Below are 24,241 nucleotides of genomic sequence, written 5' to 3'. Positions count from 1 at the left end.
AGTTAGGCTCCTGTGATGAATCACAGGACCTGTATCTTTCTGTGCTGATCACACACTTTGCTTCCTCAGATAAGATACCTGAAGCCAAAAGAGCAAATTCAGAGTAATCTCTCCCCACATTCAGCTTTATTTCCCCCCCATGCAGGTCTGAAGGGGAAAGTCAGCATGAGCTCAGCAGGCTGCCTGCCTAGCTATGGATTCTTGGCAGCATGCACAACAGCTTGGCTCAAATTTTACAGTATCTGAGTTTCTTCTTTCACATGGCTGTTTTCAATCACTTATTTCAAAGACATCATGCCTGCCTGCACCCTTGAAATGAACTATAACCCTATATAAGCCAGCTCTGTTCCTCTCCTTCACACTCACCCTCAGCAGCTCGCATTCAGGGATGCTGTGCCCTGTTCTGGGATCCTGAATTGCTCATGTTTCTTTGAAACACAGATTCTGAGATACTAAAAATACTTCTAAAAATCTCATCCCTACATTTTTTAGGAAGTATCTAATGTTTAGAAAATTCTGTACTTGGTTACATCATGAGATGAATTAAGTTTATTTTCCCCAGCCAAGACCATTTCTTTATGTCCTGCTTGTGGTCTTTAAATGAAACTGAATGCCCCCACCCCCCCGGAGGTGTTCAAGGCCAGGCTGGATGAGGCTTGAGCAACCTGGTCTAGTGGAAGGTGTCCCTGCCCATGGCAGGGGGGTTGGAACCAGATGATCTTTAAAGTTCCTTCCAACCCAAACCCTTCTATTAATCCATGAAATTCACTTGTTTGGTTTCAGTTTGTTTACAATGTCTCAGCACTGAACTAACCGAGTTTCCAACACTGCAAGGGAATGAAAAGATTGCATTTATTTACTGGTTTTTAAAAATAAGTATAAAAACATGTTTATTAATTATTATTTTTTTAAAGTCTTATATAAAAAAAGTCTTTGCCTTTTTTTGAGGCAAAACCAAAATGTCTGTAGGTGGCAGCAGCACACTATCAGATGAGCATCAGAAAGGGTGCTGGATCCCATCTCTTTGCATCCTCCCAGGGCAGACCCAACTCTCCAGCTGGGGCTTTCCTCCTCCACAGGCACACCATGCCCTTAACTCACCTGCACTCCCAAAAGATCTGTTCAAATAAAGCAATGCAAAAGCCAGTGAAGCTGCATGGCTGCAATGGTTTTCCTCTAGTGCAAAGATTGTCTTCTGAAGTGGCAGGCATTGCATCTGTGTTGCAACGAGTGAAAAGTGCTCTCACTCCACTGCTGCTGCTGCTGCTATGTGGGGGTCAGCACAGGGGTCATGCTCACCAATGCTCAAGCTGCACTGCTGTGGGACTGGACTCAGCCACCCCTCTTCACAACAGCAGAGTTACAGCAGAAATGAGCTTGGGCACTTCAGAGTAGAGGAAAACACAGGGCTGAGGACAAGCAGCTCACCTTCTTCTCAAGCTTGTAAGTTATAAACGGAGCAAAGAGCAGGTTTGGCTTTACCCCAGGCATCTCTGTCCTCATGTGCTGTGCATGTATGAGGACACAGCTGTCACAGCCAGCAGGTTCAAGACCTGCTCCCCCTGCTCTCCCCTACAGCAGCCAGTCCAGCCTCACCAGCTCGGCGTGCATCCCACCAGCACAGCCAGGTAACTGGCACCTCCTTTGTCCACCACACACAGAGCATCATCTACCAGTCCAGGACAGAGAGGGGCTGGTAACAACACTTCCCTCTGACCCTCCCCTTCTGCCCAGGGGTGAGAACACCTCCTCCCTTGGGCATATCCCCATGGAGCCCCCCATTCCTGCTCCATCCCCAGCTGCTGCAGCACCAGTGGGCAGGCTCCGGCAACAGAGCTCTCGCAGCGTGGGCACGGCCCGGCGGCTCCGGCACAGGGGCTCAGAGAAGACTAGGGGGGTTCCCCCCATCTCATCAAAGTGCAAGGGGTTGTTCCGGGTTCCCGCCACCACCAGCTCCAGCAGCCGGACCACGCAGTCTGAAAACCAATTCTTCAGGCGGAAATAGCCCTCCTGGAAGGAGATGCGGAGGCTGACGGGCCCTGCGGGCATCCGCACGCTCAGGCTGAACAAGCAGTTGCCCTGAGAACTGTCCCGCACCAAGTAGGTGCCGACGGGCTCCCGCTGGAGCTTGGCGTGAGCCTCCCCCACGGACAAGGGGCCCCAGTAGAAGTCACTGGCCTGAAGGATAGTGAGGGACCGCTCCAGGACCTCCCACTCGCAGCTGCGGAACATCCGGAAGCGATTGGGCAGGCTGGGCGGCGCAGGGCTGGAGAGAAGGCTGCGATGCTGCCTTTGCGGACGAGGAACAGTGGCGTGCGTCTTGTGCAGATCATCTGGCCGCCCTCTGATCATCTCTCAAAGAGCCCATGGATCCTGGAAAGATGCTGCCTTTACCATGCTTCCTCCTTTGCATCCAGCCTGTGGGACAGAAGAAGAGTGAGGCGAGCCTGATACCTGCTTCCAACTGGGCAGCGAGGTGAAGATGCTTCACAAGGAAGAACGAGCAAGAATATCGAAGAGAGTTTCAAGGAGGTACTACATTCACTCCAGCTGCAGGGACAACCAAGGATGCACGTGCAGGAAAGTTCCCACTAGCACAAGGCAGCACTTTGAGCTCTGCATCCATTTCGTTTCTGTGATTCACACCTAGAGGCTACCCAGCACACCCTTCAGCGGGCTGGTCTGTACCTAGCAGATCTCACTACTTCAAGATTTCCCTCTGTTGGATGCTTAGGGGCTTTTCAGAGTGGCCTTGAGGCTAACAAGGGGAAGTGACACATCAAATCAGAAAGGAAAAACTTCCCAAAGCAGGAAGGTATCATTTACTTTGTCATGCAGTGAAAGGTGGAAAGGCTTCTTCAGGCCTCTCCAACCCTTTCTCAACAGAAGGGCAGACAACAGGGCTTTGAAGAAGCAGAAGATGGAAATGAGCCTTTCCTACCCAGCCCCGTGAGCTGCTCTCTCATCCCAGGACGTGCCTCCTGTTGCACTGTCAGGAGAAAGCACAGGTCAAAGATCACGATCCCTTCAAGAAACGTTACACCAGCAGCTTCGTTGTTGGGTCTGCCATGAATGAGACTGCTTAACACCGGCACCAGACACTGCTCATGTCCGAGGAACATTTCTGCTCAGGCCCTTCCAGCCCCTTAACTTCTCTTTTCTGCTGGAGGCACATGTCCCCCTGAGAGCAGACAGTGCTGCCCTCTCCCAGTCACCATCCTCTGCTCATGTGCCGTGTTCAGTGTCCTCCTTCAGTGTCATGACCCTGTCCATCTTCTGCGCCCCTTGTTATCACCAGGCTGTCTGTTTTCAGAGATGCCAACTCCTGAACCCAGTGTTGCCCTCAGTCATCCAGGCCATTTCAATTCTATTTTAAAAAATGCATATTCTGCATGTGTGTGTGTGTATACACACATATATATGCATGAACATAAAAACCACAGCCCCAAGCCAGAAGCTCATTCTGTGTGAAAAGCTGAGCTGTTACATACCACTTCCCCAGGCCTGACAAGTCAGTAGCTCACTACCAAACCCTGCCCTTGGTCCCCTGACATACTCCATTAACCCAGTCACAGTCTCTGACAGCACAGCCAGGCTCAGAGCAGAACAGTGCTGACATGCAGCCTGCAGCTGAGGGAAAGAGAGGCTTTCTCTGTCTCCAGAGAAGACTTGTGGGAGCACTGGGGCTCATAGTGGGCAGGCAGCCCCCCAGGTAATGTGCAGAGACCTGTGGAGGGCTTGCTCTGGTGAGAGAGCTCTAAGTTAGGCTTAGCTCCTTGTAAGGTTCCCCTTATCACACCCTTTGCTGGCTATCCAAAAAGCCTCACGCTCCTTTTGGTGCTTGTGCCAGCTGGATGGCCACGTGGAGCGAACTCTGTGCCCAGTGAGAGAATGTGGAGCAGCAGGGCCAAAGGTCTTTCCTTCTCACAGTAGTTTTGGATAAGAGCCATCTGCCCAGCAATGCCTTGCCTGTAATCATCTTTTCTCTCCTGACATCTCTCCCAATACTTAACAGTAACACCAGTAATGTAGTTGTCAGGCACAGCTCCATACATGGAGCTATAAACACCTGCTCCAAGCCACTAAGATCCCCTGGTCCTGCTCTGAACACCGCTGATCATGCCCTTTAGCTACATGTCACCACGGGAGGGAAATTCCACACTTAGAGGCTGGGAAGGGTAGGAAGGAGTTAATCAAGTTGTCTTTTTTCTTTTCCATTTCAAACAAACAAACTAAAGGCAGCAGTTGAAAGCTGCTGGGGTGGTTCAGAAAGTCAGAATAAATCTTAGGGGAAGCTGATTTAGGGAGCAGAATGCAAGTAAACACAGTTGCCACGTGCAGCAACTAGGGCCATTTATCACCACTGAAAACTCAGCACTTTAGGCACCACAAGATGTTGCAGCATCTCTGTGCCTTTCCTTCTCCTCCCTGCTCAGTGAGGAAGCTTTACAGTCTTCCAACATTAACTACTATAGAAAAGCAAGGTCAAACTCCTGCCAGATGCCTCCAGGGCTGCATCTAGAGCCTTGAGGGGAGCAAGAAGCCTTACTCCCACCAGCAGCCACTCTTCCCAAGCAGCAACACCTCTTGGGCCCAAAAGGAAATTTTTGCCAATCTCATGTGTCTAGGTTGGAAAATTAATTCAAGCAGGAAAACAGAAGCAGGCAGCTGTCTTTCATTTCCAGGCTAGTTTTAAAAATAACAAACAAATAGATAATTTGTTTAAGGCTGCAGATGCTATTTGACAGGGGGAAAAAAAAAAGATAAACTTGTTTGTCCCAGTTTTCAACCTTGAGTCACTCTCCCAAGTCCTTTAAGAAAAATTCACTGCTACTAGAAGTCTGACTGACTAAGAACTGAGACTGTGTCATCATTTCAAATTCAAACTAACTGCAAAAATAGCACCCTCACCATTTGTTCACTTGAGTTGAAATCTACATATAGGTCAGAGCCTCAGACAGCATGAATTTGTTTAGCTTCAGTGACCCATTTCCAACAGATGACTGCCTGGTTTGCAGAACAGTGTTATTTACATTAATATTAGCTCCAGAAGTGCTTTCTGCTATTACCTTTAAGGTTCACTTTTAATGGGTCAACAGGTCCCACGTGTACATGGCCTCCCACGTCAAGGGGGGTGAGTAGGCTCTCAGGCTTAGGCAGAGGCCAGCCCAGGGGGGTAATGAAATACACAAGCATAATTAGTTCTGCTTCTGATCTGCCACACCACAATTTGCCTTCCCCATCCTCCCTCCATAAAAGCCCAAAAAAAACCCCAACACCCAAACATGATATTACATCTCTAGAGCAAGACAGTCAGAACAGTGTTTGCAGCCAAAATAACATACCCTAAAAGAGCTGGCGTCTTGCTAATCAAAAGGCTGGATAAGTTTCCCCAAGACCTTCTGATTTACTGTAAGTTCAAGAGCTTTTCAAAATAAAGTACTCTTGACACAAGGCATTCTGCTTTCCTCCCTGGTTACCAGGCAAAGCAGCATATTTCACATTAGGAGACAATTCTAGTAAACTAGGGACTGTATGCAGCCTCTGGTATCAGCCAGTCCAGCCCTGAACCCTGGAGCTTGACAAATCTGGCACGGTCAACAGCAGCTTCAGGTACTCAGCTATGATGTGTTCTTGAGCTCTTCCTCCAGGACACTTGAAAGAGCTTACCTCTTTATGTTTACCACCCATAGGGATGAGTTTCTGGATGTCAGGCCTGGAAGTGGTCCAAATTCAAGAGCTCCAATGCAGCACTTCCCAGTTTTTGCAAAGCTTTACTTAAGGGGAGATCCATCCTTTGGAAAAAAAGGGAAACAGGTCACTAAGCCATTAGTTTGCCACAATGCAGATCTGAAATACAGAAATAGGAGGACAGGTTGTCTGTTTCAACCTCTTTGACCTTATCATTGTAGAAGCACGTATATGGCACTTCAGATAGCAACAGAGACAAGAGATTATTGGTGGTGGTGTTATTACTGAAGCTTACAAAGCCTTGAGCTGACTAGTTACAGACAGCTCACGGACAGCCTAGGGACAAATGCAAACACCATAAAGTTGCTATCATCTTCCGGAAGTGGGAACCATAAAACTCAAACATTGAAGAGATGATAGCAACAGCAACAAGCTTAAGAATTCAGAACACCAACAGGTTTGTGCTCAATGCAGTTTCCAGTGTTTAGATACCTTCTTTGCAGTCATGTAGGTAGCCACTCACTATTGCATTACCCTAACAGTGATCCAGTCTGTTCTGGCCTGCGCTCTTCTGCCCTGCTTTCCTGGCTTTCAAGACTCTTCTTTCTCATCTTGCAGATGGAAAACTAAACCTGCTGACCTGGTGGAGCAGCAGACCACCATGTATGCAATCACACGTCTGTCAGTGGATCCACAAGCAAGCTGATAAATGAACCCAGCCTTCTGTGTGCCTTTCAGAGGCAGTGCCTGTAAGTCTTCCCTTATACCTATGCTCCATTCTCTGCATTCCCCTCAAGCCCACGCTAAGCACACACTCCACTTAAGCTTCGACATCTCCCAGTTATCAGTCCCACAGTTCCCAGGGCAGTTAGATGGAGACTGGGATAATTTGGAAAAGCTCTCCCTGAGGTATCCTGCAAGCAACAGCATCCCCATTCCAGGCAGCAAAGCCCAAGCAGACATCTCTTGCTTGCACGTCTGCATGCCACAGAAATGTGCTGCCTACTGATTTGTGGTTGGAGAGGATGTTTCAAAGGAAAGCTTGAGCAAAACGTCTGGAAGAAACCTCCCTGGCAAGAGCCAAGGATGCAGCACTGTGTTTTAGTGGTGGGCCAGCCTGGTTCCCAGGGCCACCACTGTCTGCCACACACTAAAGCTGGCTTAAACCACATTGAAACAGGCACAGTGAGCGGCCACGCCGACGTCGCTTGTCACAAGCGCCCTACCATGGCCAAGGTGACCAGGGCGGATCCACAAAGGGCTTGTGGAGGGGGAAGGGAAAGGCAGGAGAGACAGACAGATGCGCACCAAAGAGCACAGAGGGAGCTGTGGTTAGACAAGGAATGTGGCACAGCTCAGAGGACCAATGTTAATCACAGCCAATTTCTCCAGCACAGAGCAGGCCTAGGAGACGTTTCAGCTCCCTCTATCTGCCGTGCCACTGCTATAAATAGAGGTTGATGTGAGGCTGCCATCACGTTTGACGTGTGAGAGAGCATCTGGGGAGAAAAGAGAAACCCCACACCACACAGCCATACCCCAAACCCAAACTGTGTTTCCCTATAAAACCAGCATTCAGGAGTGCAAAATACAATCAGCTGAGGGAGCACACACCCTGTGACAACTCCTGTTTCCACCCAGCAGAGAGGCTGAGCAGGAGGATGCCACGTGCAGCTCTGGGAACCAGCTGCTGGACGCTTGCAGACGGACTGGCCTTATCAAATGCTTCCCAATATTTTGGGGTTGGAGAACATACTTCAAAACCAACAAATAACTTCCCAGGGATCAGATAGTTAGATTCTGTGCTTACGTTTTCAATGGTGTGTTTTCTGTGTTAATACATCACTTTTCTGATACAAGCTATAAAGTTTTTACCCCCAAAAAAAGCCACAAGACAGTGCAATGTGTGCCAAGTATTCTTCAAGGCAGGGAAGTCTACAAGCACATTTGCTTTCTGTATGGCATGCTTCCAAAAACAAAACAAAACAAAACAAAGGAAGGTGGCAGTTTACAGGGAAAGCTAACTGCTTTTGCTGGACTAACTGAAAGAGCTGGAAGAAACACCACATTTCCAAGGCCCCTTCCTCACACCTTGGGAATGCTATGCACACTCAAAACAACTACTTGCAAATGAAGCAGCCTGTTCCTCATAGAAATAGCCCAGTGTGAAGCTGTAGTTCTGCCATTTCAGAGTAACAGAGAAGCCACATGGCTTCACTGAGCTCAAAGGCTGCTCTGCATAGGTTGAAAGCAGCTACAGTTTGTCCCACAGCAAGTCGAGCAACCAAAATTACCAACTGGCAAGGAACAGTTTCTTTTGGAGCACAAATTCTGCTTCAAAAGCCTGATACATTTATTTTTTTTCTCCCCTTCTGTTACTGAGGAAAAGAGAAATATTTTATGAAATCAGAACAAGGAAATCAGGCCAGGTTATAGCTCAGTTTCAAAGCTGCAGCTGAGGCTATCCTGCCACAGCTAAAGGAAAGAGTTGTTGCTGTTGCTTACCTCTGGCCAACACAACAGTATTTATTGGCAACTGAGGGAAGCCTTGGTCCTGACCCTTGCAGCTTCATAGCAAGCAGCCATCCTTGTGAACGTCAGTGCCACAGAGCTATGCAAAGCCTCGGCCCTGTGCTCAACCGGGGATCACAGGCTCTGCACGACAGCCTTGCCTTGCCTGTCTTTCCACTGCCCTCTGGCTGGGGAAGCAGTCCTCTGGGAAGGTGGCCAGGGCTCTCCCCAGTATGGATGCAGAAATGAGGAGACAAAGAGAGTATACAATGGGGAGGAAGCAAGAGGCCAAGCCAGCACGAGTCCCTCATGGATCTCTACTGGAAATGCTCTGTCCCGTCTCCCCGCCAGGAGGGGGATTAGCAGGAAGTGGGCAGCGATGCCCAGAGCTGTGTCCTCACCCTCTGCTGGGGTAGAGCTCTGAATCCACTGAAGCCTCGTCAGCTCCCCCCATCCTGCCCGATCAGCAGCACAATCGTGTTTTGTCTGTTCCATGCCTCACAGCTAAATTCATTTTTTGCAGGTGTTCCAGCACCCTGTCTGAAGAAACAAGCAACTCTGAGAAGTGAAGGCTGTCAGGGGTCCCCGCGGTGGATGGGGCCTCTTATCAAACCCATTGCATTTAGGAGGCAAGGAATTCAAAGCAGCAGCTAACTCTAAGAAACGAGGAGTACCTGAAGCTAAAACGGGGTCAGTATCATGATCAGAACTAGAACCTCAGAGAAGAATCCCAGGTGCTTACCCAATGCCAACCAGAGCACAGAGGCTCAGGGGAGTGAGGTCCTCCCTTAAGAGGGACCAGCTGCAGAAGATGTGAGGGGGCCATTAAGCACTACCAGCATTACCTGCCTTCAGAGGAAGAGGTGAGGGTCAGAAAACTTCAAAACCCTACAAGCTTTGTAACAAGGGGCTTCCAAAACACAAAATAAAGAAACTGAGAGTCCTAAGACTCAAAAGTGAAAAGAAAAAAAAAACAAACCCAATAATGAAAAGTTATTTAGGAAATATTGAAGCAAGAGAGTGTCCAGACCTCCTGCAAACTATGGAGCAGGTGCTGTCTGGCTGAGAGGACAGGCTCAGGGGACAGCACAGGTCACGCTGCAGGTATTAGCTATAGATGTGACAGCTTGCAAGGGCCCCAACATGGATAAGCAGCAGCAAACAGACACACTACAAAACCCACAGTCCCTTCCCAAATCTCTCCACAACCTCAACAGTCCTCCAGAAAATGAAAAGCTAACCCCGGCGGCGCCGATAAAAAGGAATATAAAGTCCTGACAGCAGGGAACAAATTTACATAAGGATGGCTGTCATGGAATTGGGACAGCAGGTAGCCAAGATAAATAAAACAAATGGCATTTTCAATTTATCAAACCCAGAAAACCTCTGGGAGAATTTTAGAGGGCTGGTATAGCACCAAGTGGTTATAAGGATACTGCAGAAAAGCTGTGTAAGCAAGCAGACATTATTTTTTATGTTGCACAGGCTGCTGAGGAGGTTCCCCAGTATTTAATGGTATTTAACCTGAAGCAGGGGGAAAGGGAATGCTCTGTCAGAAGAGATGTGAAAAAGTGACATTAAGGAACAGAAAGGCAGCTGGACACAGTGGACTATAGCCAGGGATTTTGAAGGAGTTTGGAAGTGGCTAGTTGAGATGCAAAGACAGGAATCCTTTCCATTAAATCAGCTGCCACTACCAATTGCTAGAGGGCTGCAAGTGTTGTAAGGAACGTTTTTTGACATGTGCTGCTAAAGTAGGAGCAGCACATAGCTACCTGACTGTGTGGGAGAGGCAATCCCCAGAGAGAACTCCCCATCAGGAATATGGTATCTGAAGAAGCCGTATCTGCCTGGACATCCCTTGTGCTTCCCTAAAGCCTCCATGCCATAAGTAAGTCAAAAAGAGACATGCAGTGCATGAAGTGAAGAGCCAGCAGCACCCCAGGACCTGCAAAGCAAAGGGACAGAAGACAAGGAGTAGTCATGCCCCTGAGCGATGGAAGGTGTAAGTGTTGTCCTGAGGAAACCAAGGCATTTTATCCACTGCACATCCAACCACCTCTGTGTCACCCTCCCTTCTTCCCTCTGGATCAACTCAGTCCACCTTGCTGAGCAACCCTTCCCACTGCTCGACAGGTCAGTGGGTACAAGGCCCCCAGAGCTTCCCATAGCTCAGGTGTGAGCAGCTCCCTTCTTCCTGCCCATGTTCACACACACGTCCCTCTCTAAAAATCATCTCCTGTGGTCTGCAAGTTGCCACTACCCAAGACACCTCAGACCTTGCCCCTCCAAAAGGCTTAATCTTGCCCCCCCAGCAGGCAGCTTCCAGCCTCGAGGTACTTAAACCTAGGCAACCAGCTGGAAAAGCAGTAAGCCACCTCCATCAGTGCAAGCACTGACAAAATCACTTCACTCTCTGCAGGCCACAGAAGCTGGAGGCCACTCAGAATTCAGCAAGCTCACAAGCACCAGGAGGTCAGGTGAGATTCTGCCCTGACAAATGCAAGAAGATACAGACTTACAGGACAATAAACTGGGTCTGTATTTTGAAGAGCAATAAATTAAGTGGTGCAGATGATGAATGAGCAGAGTAACCATGCTGAGACTTTGTTAAGGAAAGCTCTAGCTCTGCATCCAAAAGCAATCATTAAAAGCTAAAAAGCAAACACAAGCATGAGGTTGCAAAATGGATGGGGGGGGGAACATAACAGTAATGTCACCACCTGAAATAATACATTCAGCTCCAGTCACCTTAAATAAAAACAGACAGAACTGAAACAAAGAGGATGGGTCTACAGCTGGGTGATAAGTCACATGTAAGCGTGCAGTCAGAAAGACTGGAGAAACTTCACATTCAGTTCAGAGAGCAGATAGAAGCAAGGGGATGCAAAAGCAAGATACAGTACAACCAGGCTGTTCTGTGTAAGCTCTTTCATAAAATGAGAGGAGAGGAAGTTCAAAGGTGACCGAGATTGAAGAGTAACTAATTTTAAAACTCATAAAAGAAAAAACTCCAATCACACAGACATTAAAATGCTGCTGCTGGGGAAAGTGAGAGAATTAATCTGAGGAGTCTCATTTCTCTCTCAAATGTCTCTGCTTTGCCTCTGTAAAGTTCTTGACATCCTCTGCTTTAGCAGACCTTAGGCAGAAGGATTTTCCAGCACAGGGATGGTTTTTTTAACATCATCTTTCTGAGCCACCTCTTACCCATTCAAACCTTACATTAAGACTCAGAGGAGCCCAGCACAAGGCATAAATGTGCTTTAGTCATACAGACCTAAAGAAGTAAATGAGAATTTATGAAGTTGCTACAAGGCATGAACTACAGACCTGCTGCAGACCAGCTAGAACGGCTCAGCCCGTTTTTGCTTCACGTTTTTAAACGACTCAGAAGAGCAGCACCTCTTGCTTAAATGTGCTGGCTCTAATACTAGCATGCATCCTATACAAATGGGCCATTGCAGTTGTTACTGCTAAAGCAGCTCAGAATCAGAAATGGCTGCGGCTATGTGGTTAGAAAGAAACATTCCTGCTGCCTCAGTGTCTCCAGAGTGGGCTCTTGGTCTGTTGTTGTTACTTTGTGGGGCCTTGGAGGATGAATGTATCTTGTAGCAGGATGGACTGGAGAACATTGCTCCAGCTCCAGCTTCCTTCTCAACCATATCCCCAAAATCTCTCACCATAAAAGAAGGAAGAATTCAGACATGCATGAAGAACAGTGTGGATTAAGAATAACATGGCTGGTTTGTTAAAAGCCCATAACCAAATCATTCCTACAAGTGTCTGTACACATCATCACGAGAAGCTGGCCCAGGCAAACCTATGGCCAGCTGCCCTCAGCTTTAGCAAGGCACCTTCAGCAAGCTGTGCAGATGCCTGGCTACGCAGTTCAGACTGCAGGGAGAGGGACGGAGATCTCTGACATTTTCCAACTGGTATTAGTCAGTCACACTTGTTTTCTTCCCTGACAGCCTTAGCTTAAGTTTCCAAATAAACTTTGCTACCGAGGAAGTACGAAAGGAGATCCAAACCGTTTCTGAACTGCAGAATCACACAGACACAAAACAAAACGCTCTGTTGCACAAGTCACAATCTGAAGTCTGAATTTTTGTTCAGCATTTGCAGGGGATGAGGGGGAGGACAAAAACTCTCTGCTTACACAAAGGCAACTGAATGCTGACAGCTTAACCCAATTTTGCCTGCCACAGCCCTGAACAGCCAAGGCAAAGCTAAAGCAACCTATCTGCAAATATTGGGACTGTTCAGTTCTTTCCCCGGTCCCTCACACGTGCTTCTGAAAAAGCAGGGGCACAGAAAGCGCACGGGGAGCAGGAAGGCAGAAGGCTGAGAGAATGTGCATTATCAAAATACCTTGAGAGCAGTTCTTGGAAATGTGCAGCCTGCAAGCCTGTATCAGACACTCATTTCCTGTGAAGTGCACACAGGCCTTTTCATTTCTCCACTGAAGAGGACGAAAATAAGGGGGCAGCTCTAAAGTCTCCAAAGACAACATGACCCCATCATTTAGTGATTGTACTAGAACTGAATTAACATTTTTATACTATTAAATGCCTGTCAAACACAAGCAGAGATTCCCAGAAGTTTACAAAGTAGGACATTCTATACTTCTGACTTCTAAATCTTAACTTCAAATCTTGCACTTGGCTGAGGGCTGGGGGGGGGCGGGGAAGGGAATGAATTTTACTCAAGTCATTTTGACCACTCACTAACACAAAGCCACCAAATCCTTCTACATCAAACACCCCTGCTCTTTTCTTCTTTTTGTAAGTGTCTGAGACCGATTTCAGCAAAATGGTGAGCTAATAAATACCTTACTGAGGCAGATGGCTGCAGGATATGCACAAATGCAAACCAGAAGAGCAGGCAGTAGAGAAGGAGACTGACAAGATGGAAGGGAGTAAACTGACATCATGCCTGCCTTCTGCCTCTACTGCCATGTAATCAAGGATCTAATTAATGTAGCGTTTATTTGCATTATTTTAAATAAATACAGGATCTCTCCTGTCTCACAGACACTTAATACCTTTACTCTGTAAAAAGTTATCATCCCTCTATGGCATACTTGGCTCTTGGATCATCCACATTTTCATTTACACTTCTCCCGGCTTGCAAGTTTTTGGCAAGCGCCTCTAGCCGAGGCCTGCAGCAGCCTGGAATAACAGCTCAGGAACATGCCACCTCCCCACAGCTTTTATTAATCCCACCACTGTGTCAACCCGACCCAAAGGATGTCATATTTAAGTACCAACACTGTTTATTGCTGAACAAACAAAGGTAGAAGAAACCAGGAGAGAAAAGTCTGTGGGTGGTAGGGGGAGATTGAGGTGGCAAAGAACTGCAGGGAAAGACATGGAAGAAAGAGCAAAATATCCCCAGTGGGGATGAAAATGAAGAGGAGCAAAGGAAGAAACACAGCTCCAAAGGCACATTTTCTCCTTTGTTTCTCAGCAATGAGACCACAGCATTAGTGACAGCAACTAAGAATTTGCACCACCCATCTCCATCTCCTTGCGCAAACCAACCACCAACTTCACAGAACCCCCAGCTGGATTGAGGGCAAGAGGCACTGGCTGCATGCTTCAAGCTTTCATTTGGAAACTCTATTTGGCCCCCTCTGGGGAGGCACGGCAGGGACACACACCTGGGAGGATTGGCAGCAGCTCGGTGTTTCCCTGGTGTTCTTCCAAACCTGCTTTTTGGGACTCCAGCAGAGTTTACCTGTGCCTTCCAACACAATCTTAAGCAAAGGCCCTGTGTTTCCTCCCAGCCCCACTGCATTTAAGGAAGCAATAAGCAAACCAGGTTATTGGAGGATGTACCTCATCATGAATGGTAATAATGAGCAAAGAAGTAACAAAGGCCCAGAAGCCAGTCTAGATCAAGAAAAGGTGGGAACCTGGGTGGGAGGTTGGCATCCCAGCAATCACATGGGTTTGTGCCCAAGAGCCTTCCACTCTGGAGGGGACAAAAATCCATACTTTGACAACTACATTTTAAATCACATTCCCAGCAGAATTGCTCACAAACACAGAAACAAAGCTTGGCTTCATCTGCAGCAACTGGCCACATCTCCTCGTAACTTGACTCAACCAAGAGCAACATTATGTGATAATAGAGCCTCAGTCCCACAAGCTTCTGTGCATGTGCATAACTTTTTAAGCACATGACCATAGGCCCTGCTGTGACTGAATAAGCTATTTGATGTTCACCCAGCATCTGAGCCACAGTCACAATTGTTTGGAGAAAGAAGATATGCCTGCATACTCTCTTAGGGACACAGTCAACAGAGAATGAAACATCAGGAAACTCTACTTATTTCTGATTCTGCCCCATTTTACAGAGTTGAGCATGGTCAGCATGTGACTGGCTTTTTCATTTAAGTTCCCTGAAAGCAGCAAGGACTAGAACTAGCAAACGGCACTGTCTGGACCACATAGTCCTAAATAGCAGCTTGCTAACAATACTCTTTTACCCTCAACTTTCCATAACAATGGTCAAGCCACATCCCTTCCTTCACCCATGCAGGGGAAGGAAAACAAACCCAGGGGCATCAATTTAACATTCTTGAGTTCCTCTCAGTTACCTCTGGGGTTCACCTAGATCTTGTTTCTGAGCTTCTACTGCGCAGGAAATAATACACACTTCAATAAGGCTGGTGGGTTTTGTCGGTGGGTTGTTTGTTTGTTTGGTTGTTGTTGTTTTGGTGGTGTTTTTTTAATAAAAAGAACCATGAACTGAGGTTTTAGGTGGTAACTATTCCAAAATTCTCAGTAAGAGCATGCCTGTGTTTGTGGGAAAAAGTGAGTAGCAGATCCTACACGGCTGCAAGCACCATGACTCAGAGTGCATGAAGAAGGAGAGTTCAGCGATAACCTTTGCCGATGAGGCTTTTCATGGGCACGCAGCGCTGATCTTCTGAGAAGAGGCAGGTGTGAGGCTGTGCCGGGTTTGCAGGATGGTGAGTTCCTCTGTCTTTCAAGGGCAACCCCAACCGGGCACGCTCCTGGTTCACAGTTACCCCGTTTCCCCGCAATGCTTTTGATTCTGGCAGGCAGCTTCACTTTCCCATCGATGACTAAGTGTAATAACCCGTTCACCACTTAAGTTTACGTGAAGGGGAAAAAAGTAGCTAAGTAGCCAAGAGCAAGTTACCTGGACTCATGCTATGGAGAAGACCTTGACGACAGGACAAGCCCCACCAAGGAGTCTCCTAGGCTACTCCCAGCACCCTTTCACCAGCCCACCGCGGCACACGGCACATGCTTCAGGGCAGTGAGTTGCTAGCAGCCCAAATCCTCCCCTGAAAAGTACTCCAAGCCCCAGCACACTCCGTCTTCCCCAGCCAGCAATAGCCCCAACGCTCCTCGGAGCCAAACCAGGCGGGGGGCTGCCACCCCCCAGCTCTCGCCCTTGTAAGAAGCTAATGAGGGGCCGGAGGAGACAGACCTCTACACACACACAGCTCCACACCCCCGAAACAGGCCGTTTTCAGTTACCGCCGCACAACTTACTCTCGGTACCTCCGGGCGGTCAGTGCTGCTACCGGTGCGAGCGAGCGCTCAGTGCGGGGGAGACAGCGGCGCTGCCCGGCCCTGCCGCTGCCGCTCTCCCGCCCCGAAGCGAAACCCAGGCGGCCCCGCTCCCTGCCGTCCGGCGCCGCCGCGCTCCGCATCCCCCCTCGGCCCCTCAACTCACAAAGGGGGCCGGTGCGCGGCTTACCGGAGGCGGTGCGGCTGCCCCTCGGGCCCTCCTTGGATGCGGAGGAAGCGGACGCCGCGACGGCGGCTTCGGGGAGCAGAGCGGAGGGGAGGGGAGAGAAGAGGAGCGGAGCGGAGGAAACCCCCCAAGTGTTTCTTTTCCGAGGAAGAAGCCACGGGGGAGGGGAAGGGGAGGGGTTTCTCCCTCCTCCACCACCTCGTCTTTCCACGGCGTGGCTCCTGCGAGAGGGGAGGGGGGGGAAGTAAAGAAGAAAAAAGTTTTGATGGCTTTTGGTGGTGTGATTGTTGTTGCATTTTTTTTAATGAGAAGTTGGACGGATTGGGAGACAAGGAAAGAAAAGGAAAAAAGAAGGGGGGGCTGGGGGGGAAGAAAGAGACAAACCCAAAACCCCAAACAACAGAGGCTGTGAAAGCCCCTCTGCTGCAAACTGGCCGAGGAACCCTACCGGGATGGCACCGGAGCATCCACCGCCCCCGGGACTCGCCAGAGCCACCCGTCGCCCAGGGGAGGCAGTGGCAGAGTGGGACAGGGGCTCAGCCCCTCCTTCCAGTCGCCGGCTACTGTCCTACAGCGCTGGGTTGAGGCTTCGGAGCTGGCAAGCACCAGGAGGAGATGCTATGCCCAGGGCCGGGGTAGCAGAGCATTGAAACACCAGGGAGCGGGAGGGGTTACATCCAAAGCCGAGAGGCTCTGCACAAGGCCGGCAAACGAGGCCACCTTACACCCTCGGGAAACGAAAGCCTGTCCCGGCCCTTACCTTCAGGATCGATGCGCCGAGGACAGTGGCATGAGGTTCAACAAGGCCAAGTGCCAGCACGTGGGTCACAACCCCAAGAACGCTCCAGGCTTGAGCCAGAGTGACTGGAAAGCTGCCCAATGGAAATGGACCTGCGGGTGCTGCCGGTCGACAGCTGCTGACATGAGCCAGCAGTGTGCCCAGGTGGCCACAAGGCCAACAGCATTCTGGCCCGTATCAAGAATGGTGTGGCCAGCAGGACCAGGGAAGTGATTGTCCCCTTGTCGTTAGCGCTGGTGAGGTAACACCTTGAATACTGGTTCAGTTTTGGACCACTCACTACAAGAAGGACATTGAATTGCTGGAGTATGTCCAGAGAAGCTGGGCAGCAAAACTGGTGAAGGATCTAAGGCACAAATCTGAGGATCAGCTGAGGTAACTTGGATTGTTACCAAGTCTGGAGAAAAGGAGGCTGAGGGGAGACCTCATTGCTCTCTACAAAAACTTGAAAGGAGGCTGAAGGACAAGTGATAGGACAAGAGGAAATGGCTGCAAATTGTGCCAGAGGATGTTAGGAAAAAATTCTTCACAGAAAAGGCTGAGTATTGGAACAGGCTGCCAGTGGAGGTGGTCGAGACACCATCCCTGAAAGTATTTAAAAGACATGTAGATATGGGGCATAACAACATGGTTTAGTGGTGGACTTAGCAGTGCTGTTAGTGGTTGGACTTGCAGGTCTTTTCCAGCCTAAATGATTCTGTGATTCACTGCCAGAGCTCTCTCCCAGCTTCTCTCGGGCACTGCAGGAGCCCCCAGAAGGACAGCAAGCGCCCTGGCGATGAAGCAGCATAACGTGCACTTGAGGAACACGTTGGAAAACACACACTGTTGCCATGGTGGGTCAAATGCAAATGCTGGAAATCAAGGGAAAATGGGGACATGCACAAAGATGTTATGACATAAACATGGTGCATCCCATAAGCAAGAGAAGAGAAGAAAGAAAAGAGAAGAAAGAAAAAAGATAAACTTCAGAATTTAGTACAAGCCCCACAGCTGTTAAAGGCAATTAGGCCATGATTTGGCTGCACCATCAGAGCTCTCATGTCCTTTCTCCAGAGCCCACCAAGACTGCCACAGTCATTCCCTGGTGCATGCATGCCAGGTGAATTGCCCTGGTGAAAGAGCTGTAGGCAACCACTGAATGCAGACATGCTCTGGCTGCTCTGTACCAGTCCAGTGAGGCAAAGCAGCTGTAACTCTGGGGTGAGCAGCTGACCACAAGAGCTTTACAGCCGCCTGGCATTGCTAGGGAGCACGAAGCAGTCAGAAACACACCACTGGATCTGATCTGCAGCCTTTCCAGAAATTCCACAAGTGCTGGCACATCAGCTCTTGGTTTTCTTTTCAGCCAAGCATAAAGATGCTGCTGACCAGAGACAAATTTCTGGACTTCCCTAAGAATCTGGGCAAAGGCTTCCTTCTTTTTCAGGGAGGCTTCAGTGGGAGGACCTGCCACTGGAGCTCTAAATCACAGCAGAAACTAAGTGCTCAGCTGTTCCATTTTTGGTTTTTAACTAGGCTCATCGCACTTTTCTTTGTATTTTTGGATGGCAGCTTCAAAAAATATCCTGTGGTTTGCTTTACAGTTGCCTAGGAGGGAGTCAGTTTCCCTCTGTGGATATTTATAGCATTTATTGGGTGAATTCATAGACTCTACCAGCCACCTTGCTGGAATAGTCTAATTCTGCCTTTTATTCTTCCTCTTTGACTTTGCCTGTGAAGAGTAACGTGGAGTTTCACTGCTAGGAGATTGTTTATGGGACTTGCTCTTCTCATCCACTCAAAACCATGGCCTCACAGCAGTGACAGCTGAAGCATATTGCAGCAATCCTCTTCAGAAATAAAAGCTGGTGAGACGTGTCACAGTGGCATCATTTACCACAGCTTTCCAAACCCTAGGCTTGATTCACAAGGCCCAAAATGTGTTCAGGATCAAGGTGCCTCTGAGGTGGCTTCATTATAAGTGGAAAACACAAGCAGCTTTGTATCCTGTGACACAAAGGAAGAGATGGCAACAAAACCATGCTCAAGCAATGGCTTTTTTTGTGTGCTACATTTCTTCCCTGACAGGCTGAAACCAAGCCTGGATGTGTTTAAGGTGAGAAACAACCTCTGCCTTTAAGTGAGTTTTATTAAGAAGAGCAGATTCTTTAGAAGCAAGAGGCTCCCCATCTTTTCACCACTGGATTGATGCATCTTTTTCTCAATGGCTTGCAGGATACCCACCTGAAAGGTTCTGTGTAATGATGGTGAGGGTGCAGGCATGTAAATGGTCCTGCCATGAGCAGCTCACTTTGAACACTGCCTGCTGGTGCCTCTGTGGAGAAAGCTGGATCCATCCTAAAGACAGGGAGGTTTCCAAGATGAACAAGATGCTGATGACAGTATGGAGAGGAATAGCTCTCTAGAGGAGGTCACGATCTGTTCTCATGATTTACACATTTTTTTTGCTTGTTTTGGCCTCTGCCCAAAGACACTTGTACCTCTCCTGTCCCTGATACTGAACATTAAACATGAAAGCATTAATTGATAGAGCTACTGCTGGAATGAACCTTTTCCAGAGAGTTTGGTCTGAAGTCCAGCTCCTGAAGGCAGTAGGTCTGAGTTCATTCTGCCTTTGGATGGTAGTTCTGCTTTGTGGCATTTTTCTGCCTGTCCTTCAGCAAACCCCAAGTCTTTGGTAAGTTCAAAGACGTTGATATCCAACAGCCCTGGGGCCAGTTACACCCTGAGAGCTTCACTCCTGCTCAGTATGTGAATTCCTTACAGCCAGCAAAAGGCTCCAAGCACCACATGCTGCCTATTTACACCCCATCAGTTTGGGAGGTGTGGGAAGAAGAAAGGTATTTTGGGGCAGATCATTGCAAACTGCTGACTAAAGATGGGTGTCTGGGACACCAAAGGCATGCATTTACCCAGAGGAAGGGAGAATGTATTATGAGGAGGGAAAGAATTGAGGTGAAGAGGATGAAGCACTAAAATGTGCAGAAGAAAAGAAGAGAGGCACAGAAGAGTGAAAGGAGAAAAAGAGAGGGCACAGGGGTGGGGAGAGGGATGAACATGTTAGATGTGTCAGTACTGCTTTGCCCTTCAACCAGCTCAGCTGGGGCTTGAGCATCATCTCCACATGAGGACTTACTAATTATTTAGGGTCTCAGTGCCTTACTGGGCCCCCAGCCAGACCCAAACATGATGTCACCCACCAGTCTGCACGCTGGCTTTGTGGATGGGATGTGGATGGGTGGTGAAACTGCCCTGGCGACGGAGTGATCCAACTGACTAAAACATAACTTGAGGGGTTCCTGCCAGGTGGTCAAATGGGAAGGAAAGGGGGGGAAGAAAGCACAGGGCAGACTTGGGTACCCTGGCATGAGAGGGGATGAAGGCAGTACATGAGGTTTTGTACAGAGAGGAGGATGGAAGGATGCTTGAGAGGCGAGTAGGAAATGACTGCCATGATCTATGCCAGTTAATAGTACAAACAGTACAACCTTTGCCTGCATACTCTCCTAGGTGCTTTTGCTTTTTCTAGGTTCTCCCTCTCATAACTTTCCAAAAGCCTCTTTTTAGGAGATGCTAATAGCAAAGTGTTAAAAAGAACTTAAAAAACACCACCACAACAACACAAAAATAGAAAGTCAGGAGGGCAAAACCAATGCACAAAAATTCCCCAGCCCCCTTCCTCTGCTCCACCAAAGAAAAGATAAACAAACAAACACCTTTCTGTGGTTTAGAGCAAGCACAGGCTGTATTAGTTCAACTCTTACAAGAAAAATTAGCCCAAGTATTGGCCCCTTTGCGTGAAGAGGTGGCCAGGCCCCTCCTTCCCCTCGGAGAGCAGAGCTCTTCTCAGTAATGAAGTGAAACTGCTTTCCAGGAAAGCAAAGGTACAGGGGCTGCCCAGAGCAGAGTGACCTAGCACAGCTGTGGGGAGCTGTGCACTGCTGCTTGCAGGCTGCCAGCCTCTGACAGCCAAGCTCTGGCACTCAGCTGGTGTGCCTCTGTACCAAACGATGCTGCATGTCACAGAGGACTGGAAGGTGTGGAGCCACAGCCAGCTCTGCAATGGGCACCCTGCACACTACTGCCAATGCACTTTGGTTCCAGCCTGCAACACGGCCTGCTGCTCTGGCTATCCCCCACAGCTGTGGTGGATATCATACTCATGGGCTTCAGCCTGTGCAGGACTCCTGTACTCAGTGTGGCTGGGGCTCACTGAGCAGCAGGGAATATGGGCACATTCTCCTGGCACCAACAGGTGATGTGCACCTTCTGGGTTTTCAAAGAAAGCACCAGGCTGTATAACCTGGAAGGTGTTTAGGTCAGACGTAAGCAGATGCAGAGAAAACAAACAGCCTTTTATAGCAAACTGCTCCCTCACCTCTGATGCTGGCCTGTATGGCATACACCCTAGAGCAGTAACAGAGGACAGTCTGGGACAGGAGAAATGAGATACCAGACCACTGCACCAATGGACTCAGGTATGAGCTTCCTGAAGTTCTGTGGCCCCATGAATCCATGAGCACAGCAGCTAACTTCTGACGCTGCTGCTCATCAGACATGGAGGGAGAAGCTCAGCTAAGGATTTCATAGTGTCCCTGAGACCTACTGTTTCTCCCTGTTATCCCACATTTTCAGGACATATTCCTGACATGCTGTCCAAAAGTGGTGGACCTTGACCAGAGCCTTTCACTCAGAATCCTTCACCTGGAACATGTAGCCTCAGACCTGTCCATGCATCCCCAGATTTGTTCCCCTCTCTGAGTTGGGAGGTGATGCTGAACCCCACTCACACAGACTGACACTGACCTATGCCCACCCACTTCAGAATTTTTCCCCAAAGCAAACAAAACCAGCTGCAAGAGGCTACTCTGGAGGAGTGCAGGGAGCAAACCAAGACACACAACCTAGGAATGTCCTAAGACATCTCTGGACCTAGAAGCAGAGACTTTGTCAGCTGAGGAAACTGAGCCTTTAAGTGAAGAACACCAAACAGGAGGCAAGGAGGACTGTAGCTATGGGCTATAACTTTGGGAGCAGCTGTAGCAGCAGCACTGCAGGCTGGTACCATCTGACAGCAGTACCTCTTACACTGCAGTAACTTCCAGACCGATCTGCTTCCCAGATAATCACAGGACAACAGGACTCTGTCACTTTAGTTGTTATTGTTTTGTTAATGTGCTAATGGTCAGGAAGTTGCCACCACCCTGAGTAAACTGCTCAAGTATTTAACTGCTCCATTATTAAATCTATTCCTCATCTCTAGGCTGTTTTTATTTGTACCATTGTTAGGCAGAGCAGCACAGATTTATTTAGGCTTTGATCATATCAGTTGTAAGAGCTCCTCCCCCCCATAAGATGCCTTCTAACCTCTTAACAGGGCTTAGAGCTCTTGCTGGAAGCCTCTCCAACTTGTTAACTTCCAGCCTCGAACTGCAGATGTCAAACCTGGGAATTCTTTCACACCAGTAATCACATCCATGGAATTAGCAGACACAATATAATCCCCTGCAAGATAATCTCATTACACCTGCTCCACATTCCCTGCTTGTACATCTAAGGGATGGAATTAGCCCTTTCTGACTGCAGCATTGTGCTGGGACCTCACATTCAGCTGCTCCTACACTGTGAGTCAAGCCACCAGCATCACTTCTTCCACAAACAGAGCTGCCAGACCAGAAGTGTGGTCTATGATGAATAACTTACCACTGGGCTGCTTGAAAAATATGTGTTACATGCTTATCCCAGCTTTAACATTTTGCCAGTTTTTAATGCAAGTCAATTTTCAGTCCAAGTACTCCAGAATTTGTTAATTTGGTGTCATTCCAGCTTTTTAAACCAAATCAAAACACAGTGTAGGGCTGTATGAGATTCCTTGCTGGAGCCCTGTTACATCAACAGCCTTTACAGATTGCATCAGGTTCAAACAGACCCTCAAAGGCCATCTTGTCCAAACCCCCCCATGCAGTGAAGCAAGGACACCTCCAACTAAATCAACCAAATTCATAACCCAGATCTACACATTACAGCCCCAAGAGTTACCAAGTAGTTTTTATGGATTCTTTTCATTAACATGTGGGAGTTAGCATTAACTACAACTCTTGCCTTGTTTTAAAATGATCTTAGTAAGTGCTATTTCCTCATTCTGTCTGAGGTCCATAAGGAACTGCTAGACCTGCAATTACAAGTGTCAGATTACTTCTGGTTTTTGCTGTTGCCTTATTTCAGCCTCTGGGGAATCTGCCAGATTTTTCCAACAAAAGAAGGTTAAATGTAAAGCTAGAGAGAAACTCTTCTCCTTCCCCTGCTACTTCATACATCAAAAGAGGTGCTTGCTCTACAGGTGTGCATGGGTTTGTAGAGACCTGGTGAGCTTGTCCTGCTCATTAACCAAAACAGGCCCAGGTGATGGGAACCAGCAGAGACTCCTGAATCGGTCCCAGATACAGAAAACTTGCTGATTAAGGAGGAAATGGAAAGCTGAGACAGGAAAGAGTTTATTTGTATGACGGGTGTTTGGGGCTATTTCATTAGTAGCAAATAAAGTAATACAAATGTGCAGCACTTGGAGCTGATGCAGGCTGAGTGCCTGGGGCTGCTCCCAGCTGAACAGCAGTGGTTCATGTGGGGATGATTTAACAACTCCAGCAGCCCTACTATCCAACTTCAGTTTCAGGGTAATCCCTGGAGCAGGTGCACACCACTTTTTCAACTGTTCATACCTTGGCTTATTAACTTGAAAAAAATATATTCCCTTTAAACTATTCCATGGGTATCATAGAATCATAGAATTGTTAGGGTTGGAAGGGACCTCAAGGATCATCCAGTTCCAACCCCCTGCCATGGCCAGGGAAACCTCACACTAGGTCAGGTTGCTCAGAGCCACATCCAGCCTGGCCTTAAAAACCTTCAGGGATGAGGCTTCTACCACCTCCCTGAGCAACCTGTTCCAGTGTCAGCATCTATTTGTCTCACCTTCTGCAGGGCTGGAGAGCTCTGGGACAAGGAGCATAACAGGCCTGTGCCTGGAGCAAAGGGAGGGAAACCAACTTAAGCCATCACAGCTTTTTTGGGGCTTACTACATCAGTGGCTATTTCACTCATTCATATCAATGAAATGCAACATGAATTCAGGGGAAACCAAAAGATAAGTACACCACACAAGGTACTTGGATGGATCTGCTGCTGTTGAGCAAAATCCAGGGGTGGCAGGACACTCATATCCTACCTCAACTCTTACCCTGTTGGCACCTTATTTAAACCTTTGTGACTCCCTGGAGCCATCTCCAAGTCAAGCAAGGTTTATGGATGGGAGGAAGATGTCCACTGCAGAATGTCTGAGGATCCATAGATCCTCACTGAGTCCTTCCCTTTTCTTAAATTCTGTTCTCCTCCCAGATTAAGTTAAAATTAGAAGATAAGATTCTCACCTCCACAACCTTGTGCAAAGCACAGGGATCAGAAGGCAGCTCTCTTCTGGCAGGGGAACATCAAGCACTG

The 24,241-nt window shown here is 48.4% G+C and overlaps 1 protein-coding gene across 3 annotated transcripts; it reads right to left on the bottom strand.

Moving 5' to 3' along the window:
- Nucleotides 1–1,508: 1,508 nt before the first annotated feature.
- On the bottom strand, nucleotides 1,509–16,056 carry LOC104302072 (suppressor of cytokine signaling 1). Of its 3 annotated transcripts, none has more exons than XM_054167922.1 (3): nucleotides 15,946–16,056; nucleotides 5,671–5,795; nucleotides 1,509–2,418 (listed from the first exon to the last, which is right to left on the bottom strand). In XM_054167922.1, exon 3 carries the CDS (start codon nucleotides 2,350–2,352, stop codon nucleotides 1,666–1,668), a length of 687 nt encoding a protein of 228 aa, XP_054023897.1. In that variant the 5' UTR covers nucleotides 2,353–2,418; nucleotides 5,671–5,795; nucleotides 15,946–16,056; the 3' UTR covers nucleotides 1,509–1,665. The 3 variants fall into 3 exon arrangements, with proteins under 3 accessions (XP_054023897.1, XP_054023896.1, XP_054023898.1); XM_054167921.1 differs by lacking the exon at nucleotides 15,946–16,056 and adding an exon at nucleotides 15,738–15,933; XM_054167923.1 differs by lacking the exon at nucleotides 15,946–16,056 and adding an exon at nucleotides 15,747–15,933.
- Between the last annotated feature and the right edge of the window lie 8,185 nt (nucleotides 16,057–24,241).

This window comes from Dryobates pubescens, chromosome 15 (assembly GCF_014839835.1).
Source record: "Dryobates pubescens isolate bDryPub1 chromosome 15, bDryPub1.pri, whole genome shotgun sequence".
In the NCBI taxonomy this organism is placed as follows: domain Eukaryota; kingdom Metazoa; phylum Chordata; class Aves; order Piciformes; family Picidae; genus Dryobates; species Dryobates pubescens.
This window is presented reverse-complemented; position numbering and strand designations above follow the sequence as displayed.